Source organism: Coturnix japonica, chromosome 9 (assembly GCF_001577835.2).
Source record: "Coturnix japonica isolate 7356 chromosome 9, Coturnix japonica 2.1, whole genome shotgun sequence".
Classification (NCBI taxonomy): domain Eukaryota; kingdom Metazoa; phylum Chordata; class Aves; order Galliformes; family Phasianidae; genus Coturnix; species Coturnix japonica.
The window spans coordinates 3,820,601-3,844,377 of record NC_029524.1 but is presented as its reverse complement, the minus strand read 5'-3'; the positions used below and the strand labels follow the sequence as shown (position 1 = coordinate 3,844,377).

Here is a 23,777-nt window from a genome sequence, read left to right as displayed (position 1 = left end):
ACAAAGCGTGAAGTCCAAGAGTCTCAGGTATTGTCCAATTCTTTTAAACAGGCATAAGCGCTTAAAGGGAAAAAACAAACACCAACATAAGTCTGCTAACAGAAAAATTAGTGGATGCGATCCTTTTCTGTAATCACCCACTTCGACTTCCATAATTGCATTTTAAGTTGCTCTCATGGTGAAAGTGGCAATTACAGGAGACAAATTAAGCACAACGTATGTTCATACCTGTGTGTGAGCACACACACACACACACACACACACACACACACACGCAGGTACTTGCTCTGCAACTCCTGTCGGGCTGACTGCTGTGCTTGTCTAAGCATATTCCTCCCAGCCAGAAGGTTCAGTCTGCAGCCAGCAGCAGTTATGAATCAACACTATGAAAGCCCGAAGCACACACAAGCTACAGGCTGCACAGAAACATGGGACTGCTCAGCCACACGAGCTGGAACAAAAGTCCATGCACAAACCACAAACCGTACCACCTATTTCCTCCCTGTATCGATGACAGGCAAAGTCCAATGGCGTGTTGCCCCCACGTGGCGAACCCATCCTACTGCAGAAGAGCGTAAATACCCCTAAAATTCCCCTCAATTCGCTTCAAGCTGTTGTAAGCATTTCAACTGACGTCAACTCTTTGATTGTAGCAGCCTAAATGTTAAGCTGACGGATCAGCGAAACCATCTTATCGGCAAGAACACAATTTACTTCTCTTTTGCACTTAGAACTTACATGGGTAATCTCAGACTGTGTGTCCGAAACAGCAAGGCCTTAAGAATAATGTATATTAAAGAACCAAACCACCAAAACAAAGCAGAGGAAGCCCTCCTCCCTCCTCCCCTTCCCCCCCAAGTTCATCTTCTTTCCTTGTCCATCAAACCAGGCCAGTATCTGTAGCATTCATTACCTCACAGGAGCTGCTCAAGGTTCACTCCAGTCACAACTTGTACCAGGCTGCTAAGATCGACATCAAGAAGCTTTCGGGGGGAAAAACAAGACACCGTCAACCAGAAGCCATAATTCTTCCCACATATGACATCCTAAAAGAGAGGTCGTGTCTCTTTTTCACATCCCTGTTAAATGCTGAAGCCTTCAGACAGTACAGCTACATGAAAGCACAGTCATACAGATGTCAGTTGCAAAACCACTGCAGATCCAGCCTGTGTGTTATGGGGAAAAAAAAGCCTGTGCGTTGAGAAAGTCACTACTACAGGAAGAGTGTGACCTGAATTTTGGGCTCTGCATTATGGAAAAGTTCCTTAAAAGTAGAAGTGAATCAAAACCATCAAAACAACGGTGGAATTGCAAATTACAGAGAGCAGGAACAGGCATGTTCTGAACAAAGCATTTTTACTGTCAGGGCTTTTCCTTCTTTTAATAAACACCCTGTTGAAGGAGCACAGTATCTGTTTCAGTAAGTGTTTTGCATTAGCTCTCGGGGTGTGTTTATTTACTCATTCTACACTGAGTTATATTCACACAACATTGGACCTCCTCTGTTTCCTACCTGGGAATTTTCCCAGGTATTTTTGGCTTCTGCTTCTAAAAATGAGGCGATTCCTTCTCTTCGCCCCACCAGCCTCTATTTGTTTATTAATGAAAAACAGGAGAACAGCCAGCTTAAGTAAGACAGCTTAACGCAGTAAGCTGCTAATGGCTGCCATGTCTTTTAATTCAGGTATCTTGACCTTTTGCAACTACCTCCTTCCACGTGACTCCTATGATAGAGCAGGATCCAAGGAGGGCTGAGAGCAGAGCACAACTACCTGCACCAGTCCTACAATAACCATTTACACCGAGTTTCATGGTACTTGCTCCTTGCAACTTCATGCAGGACAGCCAGAGGTAGTTTGTGAGCAGCACATTGTTCTCTGTCAGTGATAGCCGGACACCTCCTTTGTCTTGCTAGACTTACAGGAACTCATTCCTGTGGGTGGAAATGAGCTCCATTTTGCATTTCAAGTACCGAAACCTGCAAACTTAAAGCTACATCAGATGCTCTGGCCTTTCTAAACACAGTAGAAGCTCCCCAGCGCACCTGAAACTCCGACACACCTGTCAGTGGCTGGGAGCCAGACCCACACATCCCATCACCTCCAGACCATTCTGTCAACAGAGCTGGCCATCAAACCAGCCCTTAGACAAACCTTCTCTTCCTCTTCGTGCTCTCCCTGGGACTGACCCAGAACTACACCAGGCTGACCTCACAGCACATGCACTTACCTCGTGTGAACAGGCTGGTTTCTGCACCATTCCAGTCTTATCATCAAAAGAACACAAGCAGGCAATAGCACCACTCTGTCACTAATTAGCAGCCATAGTAGCTCTCAATTCCATACCGCATGCAGCATTTCAGGATCTGCAATTCCTTTAGAACAACATGAGAGCTATGCTTTATAAAGCCAGTTTAAAATTAAACCTGCTTCAACACTTATGTACTTAAGTTAAACAATATTGCCTACAAAAATGGATCAGTGTAACATTCCTCTTAGCACCATCAACAGTAACTAATGCACGAAGGCCTTGGAGGTGGGACAGTTAGCTGTATTTTGCAGGTTGTGATTTTAATACTTAGACCACAATAGCGTCATTCACATCTTCAGAAATCCCAATTCTTACTCTGGATGAAAAGCTTCCAATGTGTTTGCCCAACTTTATGAGGTGCTTTACAAGTCAGTTTTACCTTTCTATTTCAGTCCTCATCCACAATGATCCTTTTCTTCGCATGCACAGAACACATCCAGAAGACTTATAATGCTTTTCAGGTATTTCATTGTGCAGCTCTTAGTGTAATTCTTTTTGGTGCTTCTTCCCAGAGGTGGGTTTGTATCCTGCAGGATAAGTCCTCTACAACTGACAAAAAGGATCTGCTCTGAAAATCCCAGATACAATCAAAGCAATACACAAAGAGTCACAACACCCGTAAGTCTTTTTGTGTCATGGTCTCACAGCATAACGTGCACCTTCCAGCAACACAAAGCAATCCAAGACAGCAGTCTGAAGTGAGCTCAACAGATCAGGGCATGTACAAGAGCGACACACTTCAAACTGAACAAGAATGGACGTCTCTGATATCAAGTTAGTTCAGGAATCTGAAAATGAGGTGCTATGAGCCTGTAACAGCAACAACCCTTGCACTTAAAACAACACCTACAAACAGCTTCATTGCGTGTTAACTTAATAACTAAGGGGCACATACTTGGTGAGAGCTGCTGAAGAAGCAAAGTCCTGTAGTCAGAACTCTGGGAACACCCACTGGGAAATGCACTATACCAATAAACTCTGAACACACACAACATTTAATGGTCATAACAAATGCAGGTTCATCACTGCGTCCTCTTTACACCATGCCTGAATGACTCCTTTATAATTAAAACACATCACCACAAATAAACATTGCCAGGGTCGATTATAATAAGGAATCAAAACAAAAGAAAACGTATTCTTTTATTTTAGCATTTTTATTATAGCCTTGGCTAATGACAGTACATAAAACAGAATATAACAGTAAGATTCCTGTACCAAGAACAAGTCATTTTTGCTACCAAATATAAAGCTCTGCAAATTCAAAAGTACTTTTACTTCTAAAATAGGAACTCCAACAATGCTGTACCAGAAAACAAACCGTGGCCAGTTGAGCACAACAAACATCAACCTTTTGTCCCCATACTTTTCTTCTACCAGTAGCTGATTGATTTCTTTTTAGACAAGCTTCAATCTGAGAATGGTGGTCTCACTTATGTCTCACCACACATCCCTGACATCAAGGCCATCACAGGAAACGTGAAGGAGAAAGAGACCCTTCATTGATATCAGGCACCACTGGCAGATCAGATCACCCCCAAGGGACTCAAGAAGCTGTTTTAACTGAAAGACAGATGACTACAAGTGCCATAAACTTATTTTTCCAATGAAAAAATATACATGAAAGTATTTATTGCCTAAGAATCATCCACAATGCTTAGCCCTGATGAAATATCTCAATAGATACATGTTATTGCCAAGAATAAGACATAGCCTGAAGTAATTCCACAGGTAGTGACCAAACAGCACTAAAAGCACAAACAATTTGCCTTTGTTCCCATGATAAAGAACAAACACAAAGTAAAACCAACACACACACAGAGTTATATGTATAACCAGGGTCTGGTTCAAACACATTTGAGGTTTCACAGTTCAAGTACTGGTTCATATTGCTATTGCAGATTACCTTACCCTACTAAGCTTATATGTGAAAATAATATTACACAGCTTGCTCTCCTTGGCAAAGTGAACAGTACCTGAAGCATACTTTGCTCAGAGCATTTAGAGATACTAAACTGGTAGCTTAAAAGTAGGAAAGCGCTGCAGAATCAGAACAAAGCACATTTGTGGCGACTGAAGAATAGGATGGGAGTTCACAAACTATTTAGTGATAGGAGTGTATAATAAGTTGTTCTGGAATATCTGGAGTCACAGAAATGTATATGGTGGAAGTGACCTTTAAAGAGCACCTGCCCTGCAAAGAACAGGGGTACCTACAGCAGATATGTTGCTTAGTGGCCCCTCCAGCCTGACAACTCATTCACAGAAACGTACCAAAAGGTTTAGAAATAAGGTGCTGTGGATTATTGTTTGTTTCTTCCCAGTAACACTGCCACCTTATTTCTGTATGTTGTCTAGAAAAAGCAAGACAAGAACTCTGGAGTGTGTGCTTTTGCATTCAAGCTTTATACAGACTTATTTGACAAAATAGGACTTTGTGCTTCTGTGCATCTAAATATATAAAAGGTTGCCATTATTCACATCAGTGGTGATTAGGGAAGACTGCACGAGTCATGGAACACTGAGAATTGCTTTTGCAAAGCAAACTGGAGCTTCCTAGAAAAGGCAACGATGGAAGATTTTACTTCACATTTTTAGAAAGATTCAAATACAAAACAATTCATAAACAGCAGCTGCAGGCAGGTAGAAATTTCAGCTGCTTGGCTAGATTAAATATCAGTCTGCTATTTAAGTACCACTGAAATCATACGTTAGCTGTAGAAATCTTACCACTTCTTTTCAAATAAAAGTTTAAAAACTCTAAAAATCATTGCTACACCTGAGCTCAGAAGAGAGGAAAAGCTGGAGTTTTATCTACTCATTAGCTGCTCAGATAACAACTATTCACATTAGTAAACCCAATTGCTGGCTTTATCAGAAGTACTCAAAAAGCCAAGCACAGCACATGGCTGCTTATCCTTATCAGCCAGCACATATGGAGCTGCACACTACAGCTGCTACTATGGACCGCAAACTATACCTGCCATGATATGCAGTCAAGCTCAAAACACAGTTCCCTTTCCTGGCAGTGTTAAGGAAAGTGACCTTGGCCTTTAAAAAAAGATTAAAAACAGCATAGCATATTGGAGCCACCTCAGAAGTAATACTCCATCTTGGAGCAGAACCTTAAAATACAGTTTGCACTGATCCTGTCAGGCACAGATCACTTTGAAGTAGAAAGAGAAGTGTGTAGTATGTTTTTTATTACAATTAAGTTTGCAATGCCCTAGAAATAGTATGAAAATACTCTTCAGTAACTATACAGTTTCATATATTTGGATATGGAAACACACTCGTGCATAGAAAACTACTCTTTGGGGTTTATCTCATTTAATGTATCAGCATCGTTTAAGATTATGTGGCTACAGCAATGCCAGGAAACAGCAGGACTGATTTGTGCTGATCTACAGGAAACTCTTAAAAATTATCTGCAATATAGAGGAAGAGATTTTAGGCAAGCAATAAAAGAACATATATCCTTCAGCATTAAATCTGAAGGACACGATGCCTGTCATATAAAATGGAGTTTGCCCTTATGGAAGTACTGCCTCTTAGTTCTTTTGTTAAGACAAGGCATGCCTGGAGTTTAATTAGATACTTACAGAGACCAAGGAAATCAGCACTGAGCAGAGACAGAGGAAGGGCTAAGGTCTCACAGACACACCTGAAAACACTGCAAAAATATAAAACCAGCCTTGCAGGACTCCCTAATTAGTGACTATTAGACACTACTGAACAGGATACCACAACAGATGCTTAATCCTAAACATAACACAAAATTAAAAACAGGGAGTTCATATTAAAGAAAGTCACCTGACATCATGTCAGGCAAGAGAAGTATTGATGACTACTTTGTAACCCTATTACAATGGGAAACTGAAAATAAGCTTAATATAAGAACTACTAAACAAAAGCAACGTCAAAGGTATATAATATATAGAATACTGACTACGTGTTATGAAATACGTATCACAAGAGTTACCACAATGCATTTCCATGTTAAACTCCAAAATAATCTCCAAGTCACACGTTGAGCACAAGGCATTCCTTCCGGCATAATGCCACCACAATTCAACTCCACAGTGACTCCTTTAAGCCAGGGTAAAAGGGAAACTGCAAACAAGTCAAAAATACACATTTTAAGATCTGCTATCTTCATATATATGGAAAACAAAGTAGTAGACATTTTCCTATTCACAATGAAACAATGAGTTCACCATGAGATTGAGAACCACCTGCTTATACAACCTGCGAGACTCCTTCCAAGATTGACCTGTGTAGTATTTCTGGGGAAAAAAATGAATATATACACACACACTTATAAAAATCACACTGCTGTGTAGTTTGGGCCCCTTCACAAACACCAGCTAAGCTATAAAATGAAAACGAATACTGAAACCTATGCAAACCCAACTTGTAAGTATTTTTTCCAAAGCTTCTCAGTACCATCCATATCTAAAAAGAGATCTCTTTAAATCTTTATGGCTATTTGAACATCTTACCAAAAGCTTTATACATTGTGTCCTTGAACTGCACTGTCTCCTTCTCCACCTTGCATTTGCATCTGCATCTGCGCCTGCATTCTTGCAATCATCTCTTGCATGCGACGAAGCTGGAAATATAGCATAAGTGAAGTTTTAGCCTTATCTCAATTCAGAATATGATTCTTTGCTGTCACCACACTATTAATGATTATTATTAAAGACAGAATACACATCAGCATTGGCCTGATCTGACGAGTTGCTATCTTAGGTTAAAGACTGCTTTTCTACCACTCATATTCCAACCAGTAAGAGGCTGGAAATTCACTGACTGAAACCAATAAACCTCCTTATTGTAACTTGGGACATTCAAGCATCCCTAAAGTGAAGTCTTTTCTTACCCCAAAGCTCAATAAGTCAGACTGGCGCTGCTGAAATGCCAAAATCACTTACTAAAGCTCTTACATTTGTTTCTAAAGCAACTAGAGCTACAAATTATGGATTTATCACAGTGGCAGAATGAGAATTTCCACATTGTCCTTCATTCCGGGCAGTTCCTACCACTGTTTCCTCCACTGCTGCAGAGTTGAATTGATCTTTTAGCCTCAGTTTGAAACTACTAAGTGTAGAACCTTTATTATATGAGGATGGCTCTCCCTTCCCACACAACATGCAGAACATCCATTATTGACCAGTACAGTGAAATCTGACATTGCTCTTGTTCCAGTAAGTCAGTACTCAGAGAACCCCTACACCTCTCCATGTTCTGGTTTTACTGTACCTTGCATAGTTTGATATTAGAACATTACATCTTTCCCATCACAAATTATCAAGATTATATAAAATCGCTTATCCCAAAACAAAGATAAAACTCCTGCATCCAAATAACAGAGACTTTTCATCTTACTTCAGCTTCTTTTTCAAGCAGAATCTGGTCTTTATTTACTTCTTCATCCTCTATTTTCCTAAGATAAAAAAAAATATTGTTCAATAACATCTTTGTAGACATCAGTGAAAACCACTTTGGAACATTACTCAAGTAGAGCATCATGTTAATTTAATTGACTACAACTGGAGTACCACACAACTCAAATCTGAGTACACTGTGCTCAATTATTTTTCATTGGTGCAATAAAATCAATACAGCCAAATCAAAACAAGTTCAAGACAACGCTGGACAAGATATTTTACATGTTACTTCCATATTTTTTGTTAATATCTAGGAACCTTGAAACCTCGTTACCCCCAGGTGGAACCTCCTTTTGACAGATCTCTCATCTCTAATGTCTAAACCACATTTGCTATCAAACATCTGGAAGGCACGTATCAAACTATGCTTCTTCCCCATAAAGCTTTTAGTAAATAAAAAGCTGAAACCAAGAGATAGCAAGACCCTCATCCTGTTTTCAGTACAGCAGCATTGTGCTTAAAGTGAATGCCATTCAATAAGTAAGTACACTTATCTTTGAGTAAACTTGCTAGGATATATCTGCACACATTTCTAAGCTACTCATAATCAAAGCCACAAAAGCAGCAAACCACTGCACAGATCTGCCATCCTTCCATCCTTTATCCTTTTCTCCACTTAAGAGTTTGAAGTTGGGTTATTTTTATAGTACTGTCACCTTTTTTGCTCTTCCCCAACTCCAAAGATTCCTTGGGTGTAACATGTGAAAGTAAAATCCAAACACTGATTGCTTCTGTCAAAGTCCAGTAAACACCTCCATCTGTATCTAAGGAAACTGCTGCTTAATGAGAACATCCCAGTTTTACACTGAGAAACTGAACATAAGACTATTTGCACATGCTGTATTTTCAACATTTCATACCACCTTGCAAGTACATTTTTTTTCCCAAGCTGCAATGTGGAAGATCTGCTAACAGACCTCTTAATCAGCAAAAGTGCAAATCAGACAAAAACTCCCATTTCTGAAAGCAGACTGGGCATGTGACAAAATCTATTTCAACAGCAGAATGAAAACACTTTGAAAAATATATCAAACCCACTGACATGTGCAATTATGAAACCCTCTAGTGGCTGAAATAGGACAAGCAACATTTAAGTTAGGAAACACCCTGTCTTCATAAAGAACTCACAAAACTCAGAGACTGCTATTTTGTTTAGGAACAGGGTGTTCTACCTGCCTCTTTTACCACAGCCCAAAAGAGGACTGAAAGACATTATCCTGACTGCTCTTCAAAGAGAACTATATATTCATACCATGTTAAATAAAGCACTACAGGAGGACTTTCTTTCCTTAAAGCCGCTTTCTTAAAGTCCAGATATACAAGTCTAAGAAACGATTCATTTTAATGTATCAGCACTTATCTAACTTGCATGTATTTGGAAGGTATTTATCATACATTTTCCCTATGGATTTGCCTTGAATACACCCTTCAAACCGTGTTCAAACCTTAAAGCAGAGATTTAACTGTGCTTCTTTTAAGGACACAACTGACTCATATTAACATCATGCTTTTTCTTACAGTGAACGTAAACCGATTGAATTATTGTTAACTGTCCCTAGAGAGCTGCAGTTAAATGGTGGGAGGACAGAGAGAAGACCAAGAAATGAACTCAGATGAAGACATGGCTTGTAGCAATAAGATGACAACCTGCCGCCTCGTTTGAGCCGCTCAGAACGGAAGTTCTCATAGTGAAGATCTTGGGTCACCTCCTGAAGATCTTGCATATGGGTGCTAGAGGAATGAGAAAAGTGAAGAGATAAGACATACCTGTGTTACCTCAGCTTGGTTAAGCAACTCTCACATTCAGCACTGCATTGTGGCAATGTGTTCAGCACATGGATTCATTTAACATGACAATTTCAGAGCTGACTGAAGTTAAATCAGTGCTACAAAAAACAAACAGGCAGCACCCAAGTCTCTGAGACAGCTCATACATAAGCCATGCGACACAGCAACGTTGGGTAGGGAAAGCGGAGTAACAAAGCCTGAAAAAACTTAACTGGAACAGGCTGCCCAAAGAGGCTGTGGATGCCCCCTCCCTGCAGGCATTCAAGGCCAGGCTGGATGTGGCTCTGGGCAGCCTGGGCTGCTGGTTGGTGACCCTGCACATAGCAGGGGCTTGAAACTAGATTATAATCATGGTCCTCTTCAACCCAGGTCATTCTATGATGCTAACAAGCAGAGTTTTGAAGTCTAATACTTTGCAGACACCTTTATATAGACAGATAACTGAGAAATAGATATCTTTCAACAAGCACAAGGTAAAAAGCAACCTGCTTTTATTTTCTTGGGCATATGTTCAACAGAAGATTTAGACACAGGATTATTTTCACAGAATCATTAAGTTATCCATATTGGAAAGGATCTGTGGAGGGTGTTGGGTCCAATCCCTACATAGGCCAACTAGATCAAACTTGCTCACAGCTTTCTGCAGACAAATTCCACATCTTAAAGGATTCTATTATCTTCCCAACCCCCCCCCCCCAAGCCCAACTTCCGGTGTCTGAGAATCTTCCTGACTATTTTTTTTCAGTTAAACTATTATTTAATTGGAACTTTTTCAACTTACATTAACATGGTCCTCAATTTCAGGAAGTCATTATGTTCTGGATTCTCCACTTCAACAACACCCCATGGGTACAGACGACCTCGAACTTTTTTACCTTTGGCTTCAATGAGTTGATTAGATCCCACTACACAAAATGGAATGCTGGCCTGAAAATCCAAAATTCAAAGACTACTATCAATGAACCAGGACAAACAACACCTTCCCAATAGAGAAGCCTGAGCACACAACCATAGTGACTCATTCAGGGTCTCAAAGGTCACTTATGTATTTTGATTAAATGCCACTGGAGCAGTCTGAAAAGATACAGTATATTCATACCTTCAGCAGTCTGGTCTGCTCTTTAAAATCTTCATCCTCATCAGATTCAGCATCAGGCAGGTGATAAATCTTGATGCCATGCTCTTCAATTTCATCCAGAATCTGAGATTTTGATATAAGAAATTGAGATTATATACACAAAGTGAGCGCTTTTAAAGCTTCAGGTAAACCAATAAGCTATACACAATCTCTTAAGAACTTGGGCCTATCTTACTAAATCAAAGTACTTGCCAACTATGTGTTTTTAAAGAACATTTCTTCATGATTTCCAAAGACTGCTTCCCACACTCGCAGACAACCAGTGGTACATTTCCTCCCTACTGCTTTATCTAACACACCAAAATTTCCACTACTTAAAAACCACATTTGCAATTAAATCAGCTTCAGTTATGAAAATTAGTGCCTCTAATAGAATTATGTACCCAGTAGCACTGTTTTTCCTATAGAAATAAGACCTGCAATTGAGCCTCACAGCATTTTGTTGTTGTCATTTTATTACAGCTAGAATTACACGCATTACCAGCCATGAAATTTAATTTTAAACAAAGCTACAGAAACAATGGAAACAATTTGCTCTTCCAATTTATCCTGTTTCACCTTAGCTCTAACTGACAAAACTGAAGCACGGCATTCCTTGCTTAGGGAAGGCTACTAGATTCTAGTTTTACTTGAGAACAAAGTTTCTGCAGATTATAGATGCCTTGTCTCTGCCTTGGAGCTGATCAAACAGGTGAGGGAGCAACAACCACTACCAAACACATTCAAATGTAGCTTCCAGGTTTCCAAATTGACTCGGTGTAGCTGTACATGTAACCAATCTGCCATTTCACAGGCAACATTTGAAGGGCAAGTTCTCAGTTAAATACCCAACGTTAAGATCTTTAAAGATATAAAAACACATATTAAATAAAGTTAATTAAATACAGATTGCATAAGAGATTATATTTTCCTTGTAGACGGCAAAATAAGGTTGAAAGAGACTCATCTTGAGTGACCACACTGCTATAGCCAAAACATTTCTCCTGCAAGCTAGAAAAATACTTACCCTTTTCTTTAGTCTTTCTCGTTCTTTCAGTGAAAGTGTGTCAGCTTTTGCAATTACTGGTACAATATTTACTTTGTTGTGGATTGCCTTCATAAATTCAACATCCAAAGGCTTAAGGCTAAGAATAAAACATGGGAAAAGTTTAATTTACTTTTAACATAAAGGATCAACATTAATCAGGTCTGAGGTAAACACTGGATTGATACTTGATGGTCAGTTTTTATTATTAATGATGTATCTTAGGCTGCCTGGCCCTCTGAGCTGGAGAAGCACGACTGGGGGCCACTGAAGTTCTAAGGATAAGTTGTATCAGCTGAACATTCCTAAATCCACAGGGTGTGGCAGGTCTCACCCCAGGGAACTGAGTGGGTTAGTGGATGCTATATCAGGACTCCTCTCAACAGTTACCAAATGTCTTAAGAATCAGGTCTGTGCTGACTGGAAGCTATTTGATGTTACAGCCATCTACAAGAAGGGCACAAGACCAAGGAAACTACAGACCTCTTAATCTAACCTCAGTCTGGAAAAGTTATGGAGAAGATTACCCTGCACACTACTGAAAGGCATTTAAGAGCTATTATCAGGCAGAGTCAACACAGGTTTATGAAGGGAAGGTTCCACCTTAGTAATTTGTTCTCCTATGATAAGGTAAGGTGATGAGCTGGCTGAATGGCAAAGCTCAAAGGGTTGTAGTGAATGGGACTACATCTGGCTGGCAGCCAGTCACTAGCAGTATTCTCCAGGGCTCAGTTCTAGGGCCTACTCCATTCAATGCTTTTAATAATGATCCAGACACGGGAATTGAATCCAGAAGTTCCTTCTGAATTCATTAAGTTTGCTGACCTTACTAAACTGGGAGGTGACGTTGACTCTCCAAAAGGAGAAGAGGCCTTCCAGAGTGATCTAGATATAATGAAGCACTCGACAATCAGCAATTGAATGAAACGCAACAAGGGAAAATGCCAGATTCTGCACCTGGGATGAAGCAATGCCAGACAAGCCTGAGAGATGAGTGACTGGATAGGAACTCAGCAGAAAAGGATCTGAGGGTGCTGGCTGACAGCAGACTCAGCATGAGCAGGCAGTGTGTCCACATGGCCAAGAGAGAGAACTGCACTTTAGGGTACAGCAAACACAGCATATCCAGTCAGTGTACATTCAGCATCAGTGCAACTTCATCTTGAATACCGTGTGCAGCTCTGGGCTTAATGATGTAAAAAGGAGATACTAGTGACCAGAGGATGACAACAAAGCTGACAAAAGGGCTGGATAGCATGTCCTATGAGAGGCCAAGAACATGCTGTCTGGTCTGAAATAAAGGAGGCTAAGAAGCAAGCTCGCTGCTGCCAACAATTTAGAGAAGGGGAAACTGTGGTGCCGATCTCATCACTCTGGTCACCAATGACAGGCCAGATGGGAACAGCACAAAGCTGCACCAGGGGATGTCCATATTAGGCATTAGGAAATATGTCTACTGTGGGGGTGATGAAACATTAGAACAGGCTTTCTAGAGGGGTGGTTGACACACTGTGCCTGCTAGTGTCCAAGAGGTACTTGGATGATGCCCTCACTAATAAGCTTTAACTTCTGGTTAGACCTAAGATGGTCAGGCAGTTGGACATAATGATTTTTCTCAATTCCTTCCAACTATTCTAATTCTCTATGTAAAGATACAGACTTAACAGGAACACACACATTAATTTCAGCAGTTCTACTCCTGCTTTAAGGAATGATTCTAAAGATCTACATCAGCAGGCACCAGAACAATTCACTGCAGTAAAATCATTTCAAAAATAAAATGACAGAAATACTTACCCATGACCAAATGGTGAAATGAAATAAAAGCAGCAATGAACACGGTTATCTATGATGTGCCTTCTGTTCAGACCACTCTCATCGTGCAGATAACGTTCAAACTGCTCATCGATGTAGGAGATTATGGTCTTAAAACTGTAAAGCAAACAGAGACTTAAACTGTGCTCACTGCTAAATGGCCAGTAATTTTAGTGATCTTTCACAGGTAACATTAAAAGACAACCAGCTGACAAAACAGCCTGTTGATGAGCAAAAGTAATTTACTGGTGCTGGCAGACTATATCTTAAGTGCGTATCTGAGCATTCCAATTGAACTGCAAAATAACAAGCAATTGTTACTGCTATGCATAACACAATACATATGCACAGTGCATATATATTAAGATCAAATATGCATACATTACACATAGTAGTACATTTCTTCTAAGCAAATTGCTCTTGAGTTAGCATTCACCTTGTGACTAAGCATTAATAACACATACTGAAGATAACCTAACTTTCTTATTACAAATTGATTTAAAACATTAAATTGTTGATGCTGATGCAAGAGCCGAGACAGTCAGCAGCTGCAACAGATGCAAAAATGCAGCAATCTTCCATCACTATTGCTCTGAGTTGCATCTCCCTGAACCAATTCACCTTACACACATCTGTTTAGTTTGAGATAACAGCTATACTCCTTCATGGGCTAAGCATGCAGGAATACCAGTTCACTGCTGAATGGAAGAATAAATAAAACATTTCTCTTGCATGAGACATTCTGATTCCCAGTCAAGGTGGAGAATCAACATAAGCAGAGATCCCAAATAAGTCTTTACTAATGGAGCAAAGGGGAGCAGAAAGTAAGGGCAGTATGATACTGTAGTGAGAATGGCTGAGATGGACAAGCAAGTTCTTGACAGAAGGCAGGCAGCAGAGGCTACAACTGAATGCCATTCATCTCGTTATTGCTCAGTACTTATTAGAACACTAACTTTTTAGAAATGTCAAAACCCTGCAGCGCTGATTCAGTACTTAACCCATCAAAAAAGGGTGAAGTAGGTAGTTATTTTCACTACCACCCCTCCATGCAAACACAAAGCGGATTTATACTGATCTGCGTGTGATGGCTGACGTTCTATGTACATACCAATCCCTGCAGTTGATAGCATCCCCATATCCAGGTGTATCTACGACTGTCAGACGTAGCTTCACACCCCTCTCTTCTATTTCAACTGTGGAGGCTTCAATCTGCACAGTGCGTTCAATCTTCTCTAAAAGATAAGAAGTTTGGTGTTTCAGAATAGAATCGATAAGAGCAGCCTATTCTGAGCTAAGATCAGAAGATTAAATAGCAGGTTAGAAAACTGAGATGGCTTACTTAGCTCAAGTCTTATATAGAAACCAAGTGAAAAGTGTTTGACTGAGAAAAACAGAAGTACTCAGTAATTTGGAAAGCAACACCAGGCTACACATAACAGTTCTTTTTCCCTTAAGGTTGAAATATAATAACGTGGCTATTTATGAACACCCAAAGATAAAAGAATTCACTTCAAAACTGTCAGAAGAGATGAACTAGAAGAGTGTGTTTACCAGCAGCTCCTGGGATTATCCGTTCTGGGTAGAGGTCTGTCAAGAAGAGGCTGTTTATTAATGTAGATTTTCCCAGTCCAGATTCACCTGCGATTCAATGTACAGATAGACTCAATATATTTGAATAATTAATCTCAACTGTAACCAGAAAGCAATATCCAACTATATGTGTTTTTTTTTTTCACCACATCTAGTATAAGTCTTTTAGTTGTCATTCAAAGACTTACAGCTTATAACTTCAGGCAAGCTTTTGTGCTATCATCCCAGAACATAGAAGCTCATACACACTGAGAAGCAATAGAGAAAAAACTGAGAGCAATGTGATATGCCTGCTGAGTGTGCACACAAAGCAAACCTTCACTGCTGAACCTGGGGATTACCAAAGTGAACCACAAAAAGGCTTTTCTCCTACAGCTACTGACAGAGCCATTGGAAGTGATGGAAAGCCAACTAAGCTGCTAAAGATGTTCACAGCATTAATTAAAAGAACACCAGCAACTTAAATGGCTCAGTACTGGAATTCAATGTAAGAGTTATTTTTTGAGGTTGTTTTAAATGAAGTAAAAATGATACCAGCAGCCTGACAAAGATATCTGAACAAAACAAATGACATGGAATTATTTTTAAGTCAAGATCTGAGCAGGAGCTGCTATTCTTGGACAGAACACCTCTCTGAAAATCAGATTTTCCCAATGCAGCCTCTAGCAGCGAAAGAGACATGCAGACAGAGTTATTTAACGCTTACATGGCATCAGTTCAGCAAAACCAAGACAGCTTTGACTTTAACCTGCAGCACACTGCCTGCTTTCAGGCTGGGTAAACAGTGTATCTAAAACAAATCAGTTTCCTTGTCTCTGTCAAGGAGAAGCAGCAGCTTTTTCTGACTCTGAGTATTAATAAATTAAAGTCCTGATCAGAAGGTAAGAAATGTGGCAGGTTACTGAAGAGTTACAGCTCAATACAGACATTGTGATATAGGCCATGTGGAACATGCTTAAATCCCATGCATATTTCAAGAGGGAAAAAAATTAACATTCCAAACTATTGAAGTAATCAACAATTTAAAGCACAGCTTATCTTCATTTCCATCAGCTCCTCCCTCTGCCAGTTTATCTTACAGCATCACTCAAAACCTCCAGCAAAGTTCCTTTTTTTGCAAGTTCTCTTGCTGTAGTCTCCATTTACCCCTTTGAATAGTGGCAGGCAACATTACAGTCAGATGAGGCACAGGGGGCTAATTGCTCTGTTACCCTGCTACCATGCCATTCCTCCACTGCCTTCTATCTCAGCAGGCAGCAGAAATAACCACTTAGTCTGGATAATTTTGTATGGCTTCCTACCAGAACTATTTTAGGTAGCACTATTTGCCATTTACCTGAGAGATCTGGATATTAAGCACATCCCTGTTTCTCACGCATAGGACCAAAAAACAGCAAATGCCGAAGAATCACAGCAGACACCACAACTTGGAACATCTAAAGATTGGCTCTACCCTTAGGTTTTGTAAGGTATCCATTATGGTATTATCCTAAGCAAATCCAATGAAGTGAAAATTAAATGACTCCTAACAATTATAAGGTACTTAGCATGCCGTATAACCTTATTAACCCATGTCCCTGCTCTCTTCTACTTCTCCACCCCAAGTAACAGGAACCAACCACCATCAAGTTCTTAGAAGCCAAAAATAAGGACCAGTGCAGTCCAGCACCGTGCTGCTGAAGACAGAAATGGGTCAAAAGCAAAACAAGGGCTGCCATTTGGCAAAGCTAATGACAGGCTAAAGGATAAATGCTGCCTGTAACTACTGGGATCCCAAACAATCAGCAGCTCTCACTATCAGGTTCTGTCCCACCTTCTCCTTTGAAAGATGTAGCCCATGCAGATTCTTTTGAACTACAGAAGCATAACAAGTAGTTTAATACTATTATCTTAATGAAAAGAAGCCAGCAGAGCCTGTATTCATACGTTAGAACAATTTTAAGTTAAACCTTGAGTAGAAGACTCCAACCCTGTGAGACAGAAGGAAGGAAGTAACCATCACTGGAGCACAAGACAGAGTTCTTTCACTTCAGCAACAAAATGATTATCATACACGGTTTGTGATACAGAGAGAACTCACTGTGAGCAATACAACAAAATGCTTCCTTACCAACCACCATAAGAGTGAATTCAAACCCCTTTTTCACAGACTTCCGATGGACCTGATTGGGGAGGTTTGCAAAGCCAACATAGCCAGGGGTTTCTGGATTGGTAAACTGAGCAGGCTGTTGCTGAAATAAAATAAGACAATAATAAGCAACCATTCAAGACATACTTGTTTGGGTGATTGTTTTCCTTAGACGTTTCTAATAAGATAAACTAGAACCACAAAAAAAGCATAGAAAATAAGATCAGAAATCTCATAAATTATTTGGCTTCCCAAAGCTCAGCCCACTGCCCTTCTCTCCAGAAGGTCTCGGGAACCAAAAAATAGAGTGCAAACATAATATGGAGCCTCCTGTGTGCAACTCCATCCTTCTGGGAGCATCAGTTCACTACAGAGGTTTAAGTCAGTCATTCACTATCATCTTCTAAACGGGAATTCACTCATGCTTGTGAACTGCAAGTTTAGCACACACAGCCCCACCAAAGATGAGGTAACGTGGTGTGTGAAGATGAAACTCATAAAACAAAAGGGCCATCTTAGAATGTTCAGTTTGAGGGCACAAATCTTATTCTTACCTTGGACATTTTAATGGAAGCTCAGGTGCAAATCTGAAAGCACAAAAAACGATTCCCACGTTATTAAAAATAGCATGAGAATTATAATAATAATAGTAATAATAATCCCTAACAAATCACTATTTGCTTTAAGTGCTAACTTAGAACAGGAACATACAGGTAGCTTTCCATTGAGGACCAGTAGCTGGATCTCCAGCGTTAACAAGGCGCAGAATTCCCAGCATCCATTTTATTCCTATTATAACATCAGTGTGCAATGAACTCAAGCAACACGAACACTGAACGCTAAAGGCACTGGATGTACAACAAACCATACTGCAGCCTGAAAAAGAGAAGTTCACATCCGTTCCAGAAACTAACCAAACCCCAACACGCCGCTAAGAGGCATCTATTCAGAGGAAATGGCTTTTTTCAAAGCTCAATAAACCAACCCAAACACTCTTTTCTTTTTAAACCTCCTCCCCTCGATGTTTCCTTTCATGTCTGAGTGCTCTGTGGGGCTTCAAAAGGAAACATTTCCTCCTTCTCTTTGGTCAGGACAAGCTCAACCATCCACTTTAACTGCTGCAGCCAAGATTGTCACACACAGCTGCTTCACTCTGAAATGGGAAAAGCAAAATCTGACACCTCTATAAGAAAGCCTCCAAATAGACAGAGACCTGCCAACACAAGAGGGTTGTGTTGGTTGTATCAGGCTTACTCGCATGATTTCAAGGAACCATACTCTGACAATATAAGAACATCAGCATGAGTTGATGCATGTTCTGAGTCCCCTTTCCAGTTCCTCCTCTGGCCTGCCCTCTCTAACCAACAAGGTATCTGTTCCCACTCACAGCAGCCACAGATCAGAGCTGTCCCTCTAGCAGACTTCTACTTTGTCAGTAGGAAATTACTCTGGCTCTTTCTATATGCCAGCCCTGCTTGCTCTTCCCACCCTTCCAGGTCAGTTCCTATCTGACCCTGGGCAGTTTGCTCGGACAACAAGATGGCCAACTAAAAGCACCACACATCGAAGCCATTTGCTGAACTCACAAAGATCTGTCGTCCTGATTACAGAATATACAGAATAAAAACCAGGCAGCTTGTTTCTGCAGTGAGAATGCATTCTAAAAACCAAATCTGCCATCTGCAACGGCAGCGTTTCCATCAGTCGGCTGATCTGGGAGCGATGGAGCATTCGGCTGCTGGAGATGCTCCTCGGGAGGCTCCGATAAGAAGCGTTTCCTGCCGGGTGATGTCATCCAGCCCCACTTCTCCATTCTCCATGAGGAATTCCGAACGCCAACCCAAACCGGATGGTGCCGGAGCATCCTCCCTGAGGCTCGCCTTTCCACCCAGCCATTTCTCACTTTCCCACAGCCAGCAGGACACGAAGCAGAGCTCTATATAGCATTGCTCTATATGCAGACACACGGGCTGTGAGCAGTGCTGTCTCTCTGCTCTCCCAGTCTCACAGCTCCAGGGCAGCGGCCGGCCGCTCCCACAGACACACACCGTCTGTGTGCAGCTGGCAGCGGAGCAGCCCGGCGTGTTCCGTACCCTCCAGCTCAGCACAGCACAGCCCAGCCCGGCCCGGCCCAACGCGTTTTCTCCCCCTTATCACCTCAGCTCTCCCCATTCCCACACAGTAAAACCACATCCCCGACCCCCATCCTCCACCCCACCACGGGGATTTCGAGCTCTCACACGGCCATGCGCACTAACGGGCTCCCAACCGGGCGGATGCAGACGGGATATCACCAGCCCCACAACCCACGGCCCGCTCCCACCACCGGAGCCCTCATCCCTCATCCCTGAGCATCCCATAAACCTACACGGCCGCCCCAACCTCCATCCCCGGCTGAGGGGAGGCTGCAGGCCGCCCCTAATGAAGGGAGGAGGTTCCCATGTCCCCTCACCTGACGCGCTGCCGCCGCTCCCGCTCTCACTCACTCTGAGGGAAATGGGGGGGGCGCCTCGTCCCGCTCTCTCTCAGGCCCCGCCCCCTCACCCTCAGGCCCCGCCCCCTCGCTCCCAGTCCCGCCCTCAGGGAGGCTCCGCGCTGGCTCGCACTGCGCATGCTCCCGCCCGTTTCCCGTAGCAACCCGGCGGGCAGGGGCCGGGGGGCGGGCCCGGCGCTGTGCGGGTAGGTCACGCGAGTCCCTCTTCTTCACCAAGATGGCGGCCGGCCTTTCGGCCTCGTACCCAGCATAGGCTTCGCTGCGGGCCTACTAGAGGTAAAGCTGTCGGTGATACCCGGCGGTACCGGCCTGAGCGGGAGGGTGGCGGGGGTGAGGGGGCGCCGCGGGTGAGCGGGGAGAGGCGGCGGGGTCCGACACCGCGGCCGGGCGGCCTCCGCGCCTCCGACAAGATGGCGGCAGCAGAGAGACGGGCGCCGAGGGGGGACTGTCTAGCCGGCGCCTCGCTCCGCTCTATGGTGTCGGCCTCTCCCATTGGCAGGGGGTGCGCCACGTGCCGTCGGCCTCCCACCCCCCACGAACCATCGAGACGGGGCCGCCCCCCCCCCCCGTGAGCGGCCGCCCCCGCCGCGCTCCGGGTCGGCGGACAAAAGCCATGAGTCATGGCCGCCCGCGGGCAGAGGGGCTGCATGGCGCTGTGTGGGACACGGCTGTGGGCGGCTCCACCGTGTGCGGCTCCCTCCTGTCCGGAGCCTCGTCTCGGTGCGCCTTTAGGTGGCCTAAAGTGCTGCCCTTATACTGTGGCGTGGTGAAAGCGTGAGGCTGCAGGCCGCGGGTTGGTACCTGACGGAGAGCTGAGCCTTGTAATGTGCTGGGGGATAGGCCTGCACTGCTCTGCCTTCGTGTAAGGATTTATGGCTGGCTGATATGGACAAGGGAGGGCTAAGTGCATTGAGTTCATGGGCCTTGGCCTGCACTAAGATGGCTCAGCTTGTGGTAACAGCTCATCCCACACGGCCTTCCCCAGCAGCAGCAGGAGGCAGCGTGCTGTGCTGTGCAGTGCAGTGCTGTGCAGTGCAGTGCTGTGCTGTGCAGTGCTGTGCTGTGCAGTGCTGTGCAGTGCTGTGCAGTGCTGTGTTGTTGCAGTGCTTGTGCAGTGCTGGACAGATTAGCTGTTGTGCAGTGCTGTGCAGTGCTGTGCTGTGCTGTGCAGTGCTGTGCTGTGCAGTGCTGTGCTGTGCTGGGATCTCATTGCTCAGGGCTGCTGGGATGAGCGATCCCCTTCATTTCCAGCACCTGCACACACCGCTCTGTGGCTGGGAAGTGAAAACTGGAGCTGGTCACATGGATTTTAAGGGAATTGTTTTCTATTGCTGTGCTGTTGTGTAACGAGAGATAAAGATCTGCATGTTATTATGAGCTGTATTGCTTGAGTGTACATTTTCTTTTTAGTAAGGTGAGTGAAGCCATAGCCAGATGCATTCAAGTCTCCCATTTCCCATGCTGTTCCTATCTGAGTGCTACAAAGGTTGTGTCAGTTCAAAAACAAAACCACAATTTCCCAGGTAATATAGTTGCATAATTGCTTTTTCTTTTCCAATCCAGGGTGAAAACTTGTGGTCCAAGCAAGGTTTCATAGGCGAACTGAATATTTCTCCCTCTTGTACAAGAATATATATAGAATAGAATCATTAAGGTTGGAAAAGACTAAGATCAAGTGTGACTGTCAGCCCATCACTACCAAACCTACTAAATCATTTCCTTGGACCTCTTCTTTAGAAGAAGAGCAGAAAAAGAAACACTCTATAGCTGTCAAAACCTGGCATCTCCAGTCCTTTGTTCAGACTGAAGCTGTTAGAGGCAGCAGTCTTCCTGTTTGTAATGGATTCTCATGCAGTGTGGCCTGTAATGTGGGCAGGGCCACCCACTTGCTCAAGGTACAAAAAAGCCTTTTCCTTTCAAAACAACCCACAGCGCTATGACTTTTCTCAGAGCCAAATTATAGGTACAGGAACAGACACGGAGGTAACGATACCTGGAGGCCTGTAAAGGTAGGGCTGGGAGAGGCATCACCCCTGTCTGCTGTGAGCTTTGCTGCCGCAGAAACATTCAGTAATCCAAGGTCATTCATTCTCAGAAGGCACTTTACTGAACATTTTCTAAGAAGGAAGATTTCTCCATGTTTGTTTTACACCAGTGATTGCAGTGTTTGGCTCCTGACGAAGGGACGTGGCTTCCTGTCTCATTTGTTGCAAGTTAAGCTCGTTTCTTTTTGCCTTCTTCCCTTGCTCCAGTTCTGCCTCAAGCGGTGAAGATATAATGGTGCTATTTCTTACAGGTTAAATGTTATGTTCTCCATTTTTTTTTTCCATTGGTCTTCTCTAGAACAGGCTGCTGGAGCAGTTGGTGAGGGAAAGAAACTGCCTCTCGATCTGGTATCTGAATGAGTTTATGTAGGATAATGGTAACAAGAGCAGCTTATTTTCGGTGGGAAAAGGGCAGTTCTTCAACAAGTAGCTGGTCTCTTATGGTGTTATCTGGCAGGAGAGAGCTGTACCCATTGGTTTCTTGGCTCTTGTTGGTGTGGGAGCTGTCTCAAGGCTTTTACAAGGTAAATTATGATAGTGTACCTGTGACAGCATTCCAGCTGATACGGCCTTTCCCAAAATGAACTCTCTTGAACCCAGAAGCATGTCGAACTGGAACAGATGCAATCAGAAAGAGAAGTTAAATCTCATAGCAGGAGCCGACAAATGAGGTAATGTCATCAGGAGAAAAGCCTTTGAGTGCCCTATAGATCCTGCACAAGAACAGACCGCTGCCCTTATGGAAATGCTGTCAAAGTGTTGGTGAAGACCTGCACCACCAGAGAAGTTGCAACAGGGGTTTTAAAGTGGGCTGAGAAAGGCATGTTCACCCAGGATGTAACAAGTCTGACTTGTCCAAGAGCAAGTTACCCAGAAGCCAAGAGCCTGTAAAACTTTTGCAATGGGCATATGCAAGAACAAAGGAGGTGTTAATGGTATGAAAGTACCAAAACAGATAAGAAGATAGGAAAGAAAAACCCAGCTGCAGCGTTGGGTCCTCTTCTTAATTACCTTCGCCTTGAAAGAAGAGAGGGGTTAGGTTGCTTTGTGCAGTGTGGTGGTCGTAGTTGGTGGCTTCTTGTTTGGCTTGTGAGGTTTTGGTCTAGAAGCTATTCCAGCAGAACCTGTGCTACTATTTATTGTGGGCAGTGTGAGGCCAGGTGTCCTGGCTGGCAGGGCCCATTGGGTTCAATTGTGGAGGAGCAGGGGTGGCACCCGGAGCCATTTTCCTGACCTTGAGACTCATGCCAGGCTGGTAGTTGATGTACTGGTGTAATGTCCTGGGTTCAGGTTTAGTTTCAAGAGCCCTTTTCATGTTAGAAATCCATTGTTTGAGAAGAGTAATTTTGGGTTACAGCCTTATCCCGGGTTGGTCTTCGGCTTGATGGAATTCAGCTTGTGGCTTTATTTAGCTATCTCTTTTTTTTGCTTTAAAAGGACTGTTTACATCCTAAAAGTGCTGTTAAAATCTCGTGAGTTACACTGCCATCTTAAAAGGAAGAATCCTGTGTGCTTCAGAATTTTAATGACCTTTCCCCACTGCCACCCCCCAGTCTTCTTTCTGTGAGCTGACATTGCCTCGAATGGGGTGACTTCAGTGGAAGAGAATCTTGCATTAAAAAGGGAGTCAGGTTGAAGAGAGATGTATATTTTGCAAGTAATTTAATGGATATATTGGCATTGCTGTGCTCATTTCTCCACTTCAGCTGACTAAAAACATCTGGTTTAGTCTTTGCGGACCAAATCTGCTTTGTGCCTTTGTGTTTTGGAAGGGGTTAGGCAAGTAGCTTTGCGCAGAAGGCAGGGGCTGTGCACTTAGGTATGTCTTTGTGTATGAGAAAACCAGCTGGGTTTCTTCCTACTGCTTTAAGTCATGTGAAGGGGTAGAGGGGTTCAGATGAAGGGAGGCAGAGAACGTGTCATCAGGCTGCTGGGGACTGGCTGCAGGACCTCTTGTGTTCAGCAGACAATGAACTGCTTGTTTGTGATCTA

General features: G+C 42.9%; 2 protein-coding genes across 2 annotated transcripts in view; one reads left to right on the top strand and one right to left on the bottom strand.

Moving 5' to 3' along the window:
* Window positions 1-3,435: 3,435 nt before the first annotated feature.
* Window positions 3,436-19,806, bottom strand: SEPTIN2 (septin 2). Its single transcript, XM_015871080.2, has 13 exons — window positions 19,699-19,806; window positions 17,801-17,833; window positions 17,229-17,349; window positions 15,080-15,166; window positions 14,637-14,760; window positions 13,508-13,642; window positions 11,693-11,810; window positions 10,648-10,749; window positions 10,330-10,475; window positions 9,408-9,491; window positions 7,699-7,756; window positions 6,813-6,922; window positions 3,436-6,423 (listed from the first exon to the last, which is right to left on the bottom strand). The coding sequence occupies exons 2-12, from the start codon at window positions 17,807-17,809 to the stop codon at window positions 6,821-6,823; spliced, it is 1,086 nt and encodes a 361-aa protein (XP_015726566.1). The 5' UTR covers window positions 17,810-17,833; window positions 19,699-19,806; the 3' UTR covers window positions 3,436-6,423; window positions 6,813-6,820.
* A 50-nt stretch (window positions 19,807-19,856) lies between these two features.
* HDLBP (high density lipoprotein binding protein) overlaps window positions 19,857-23,777 on the top strand; it is a 32,269-nt gene continuing 28,348 nt past the window's right edge. Inside the window, exon 1 of the mRNA XM_015871066.1 lies at window positions 19,857-20,016. The gene's annotated coding sequence lies outside the window, so the exon portion shown is untranslated. The remainder of the gene's footprint in view (window positions 20,017-23,777) is intronic.

What these genes read in the sequence shown, in the direction of transcription:
- SEPTIN2 (XM_015871080.2), bottom strand. An exon ending in GAGAAAGACTAAAGAAAAGG is followed by an intron (nt 10,750 to 11,692) that starts GTAAGTATTTTT and finishes TCAAAATCTCAG; the next exon opens with ATTCTGGATGAAATTGAAGA. An exon ending in AGCAGACCAGACTGCTGAAG is followed by an intron (nt 10,476 to 10,647) that starts GTATGAATATAC and finishes TTGGATTTTCAG; the next exon opens with GCCAGCATTCCATTTTGTGT.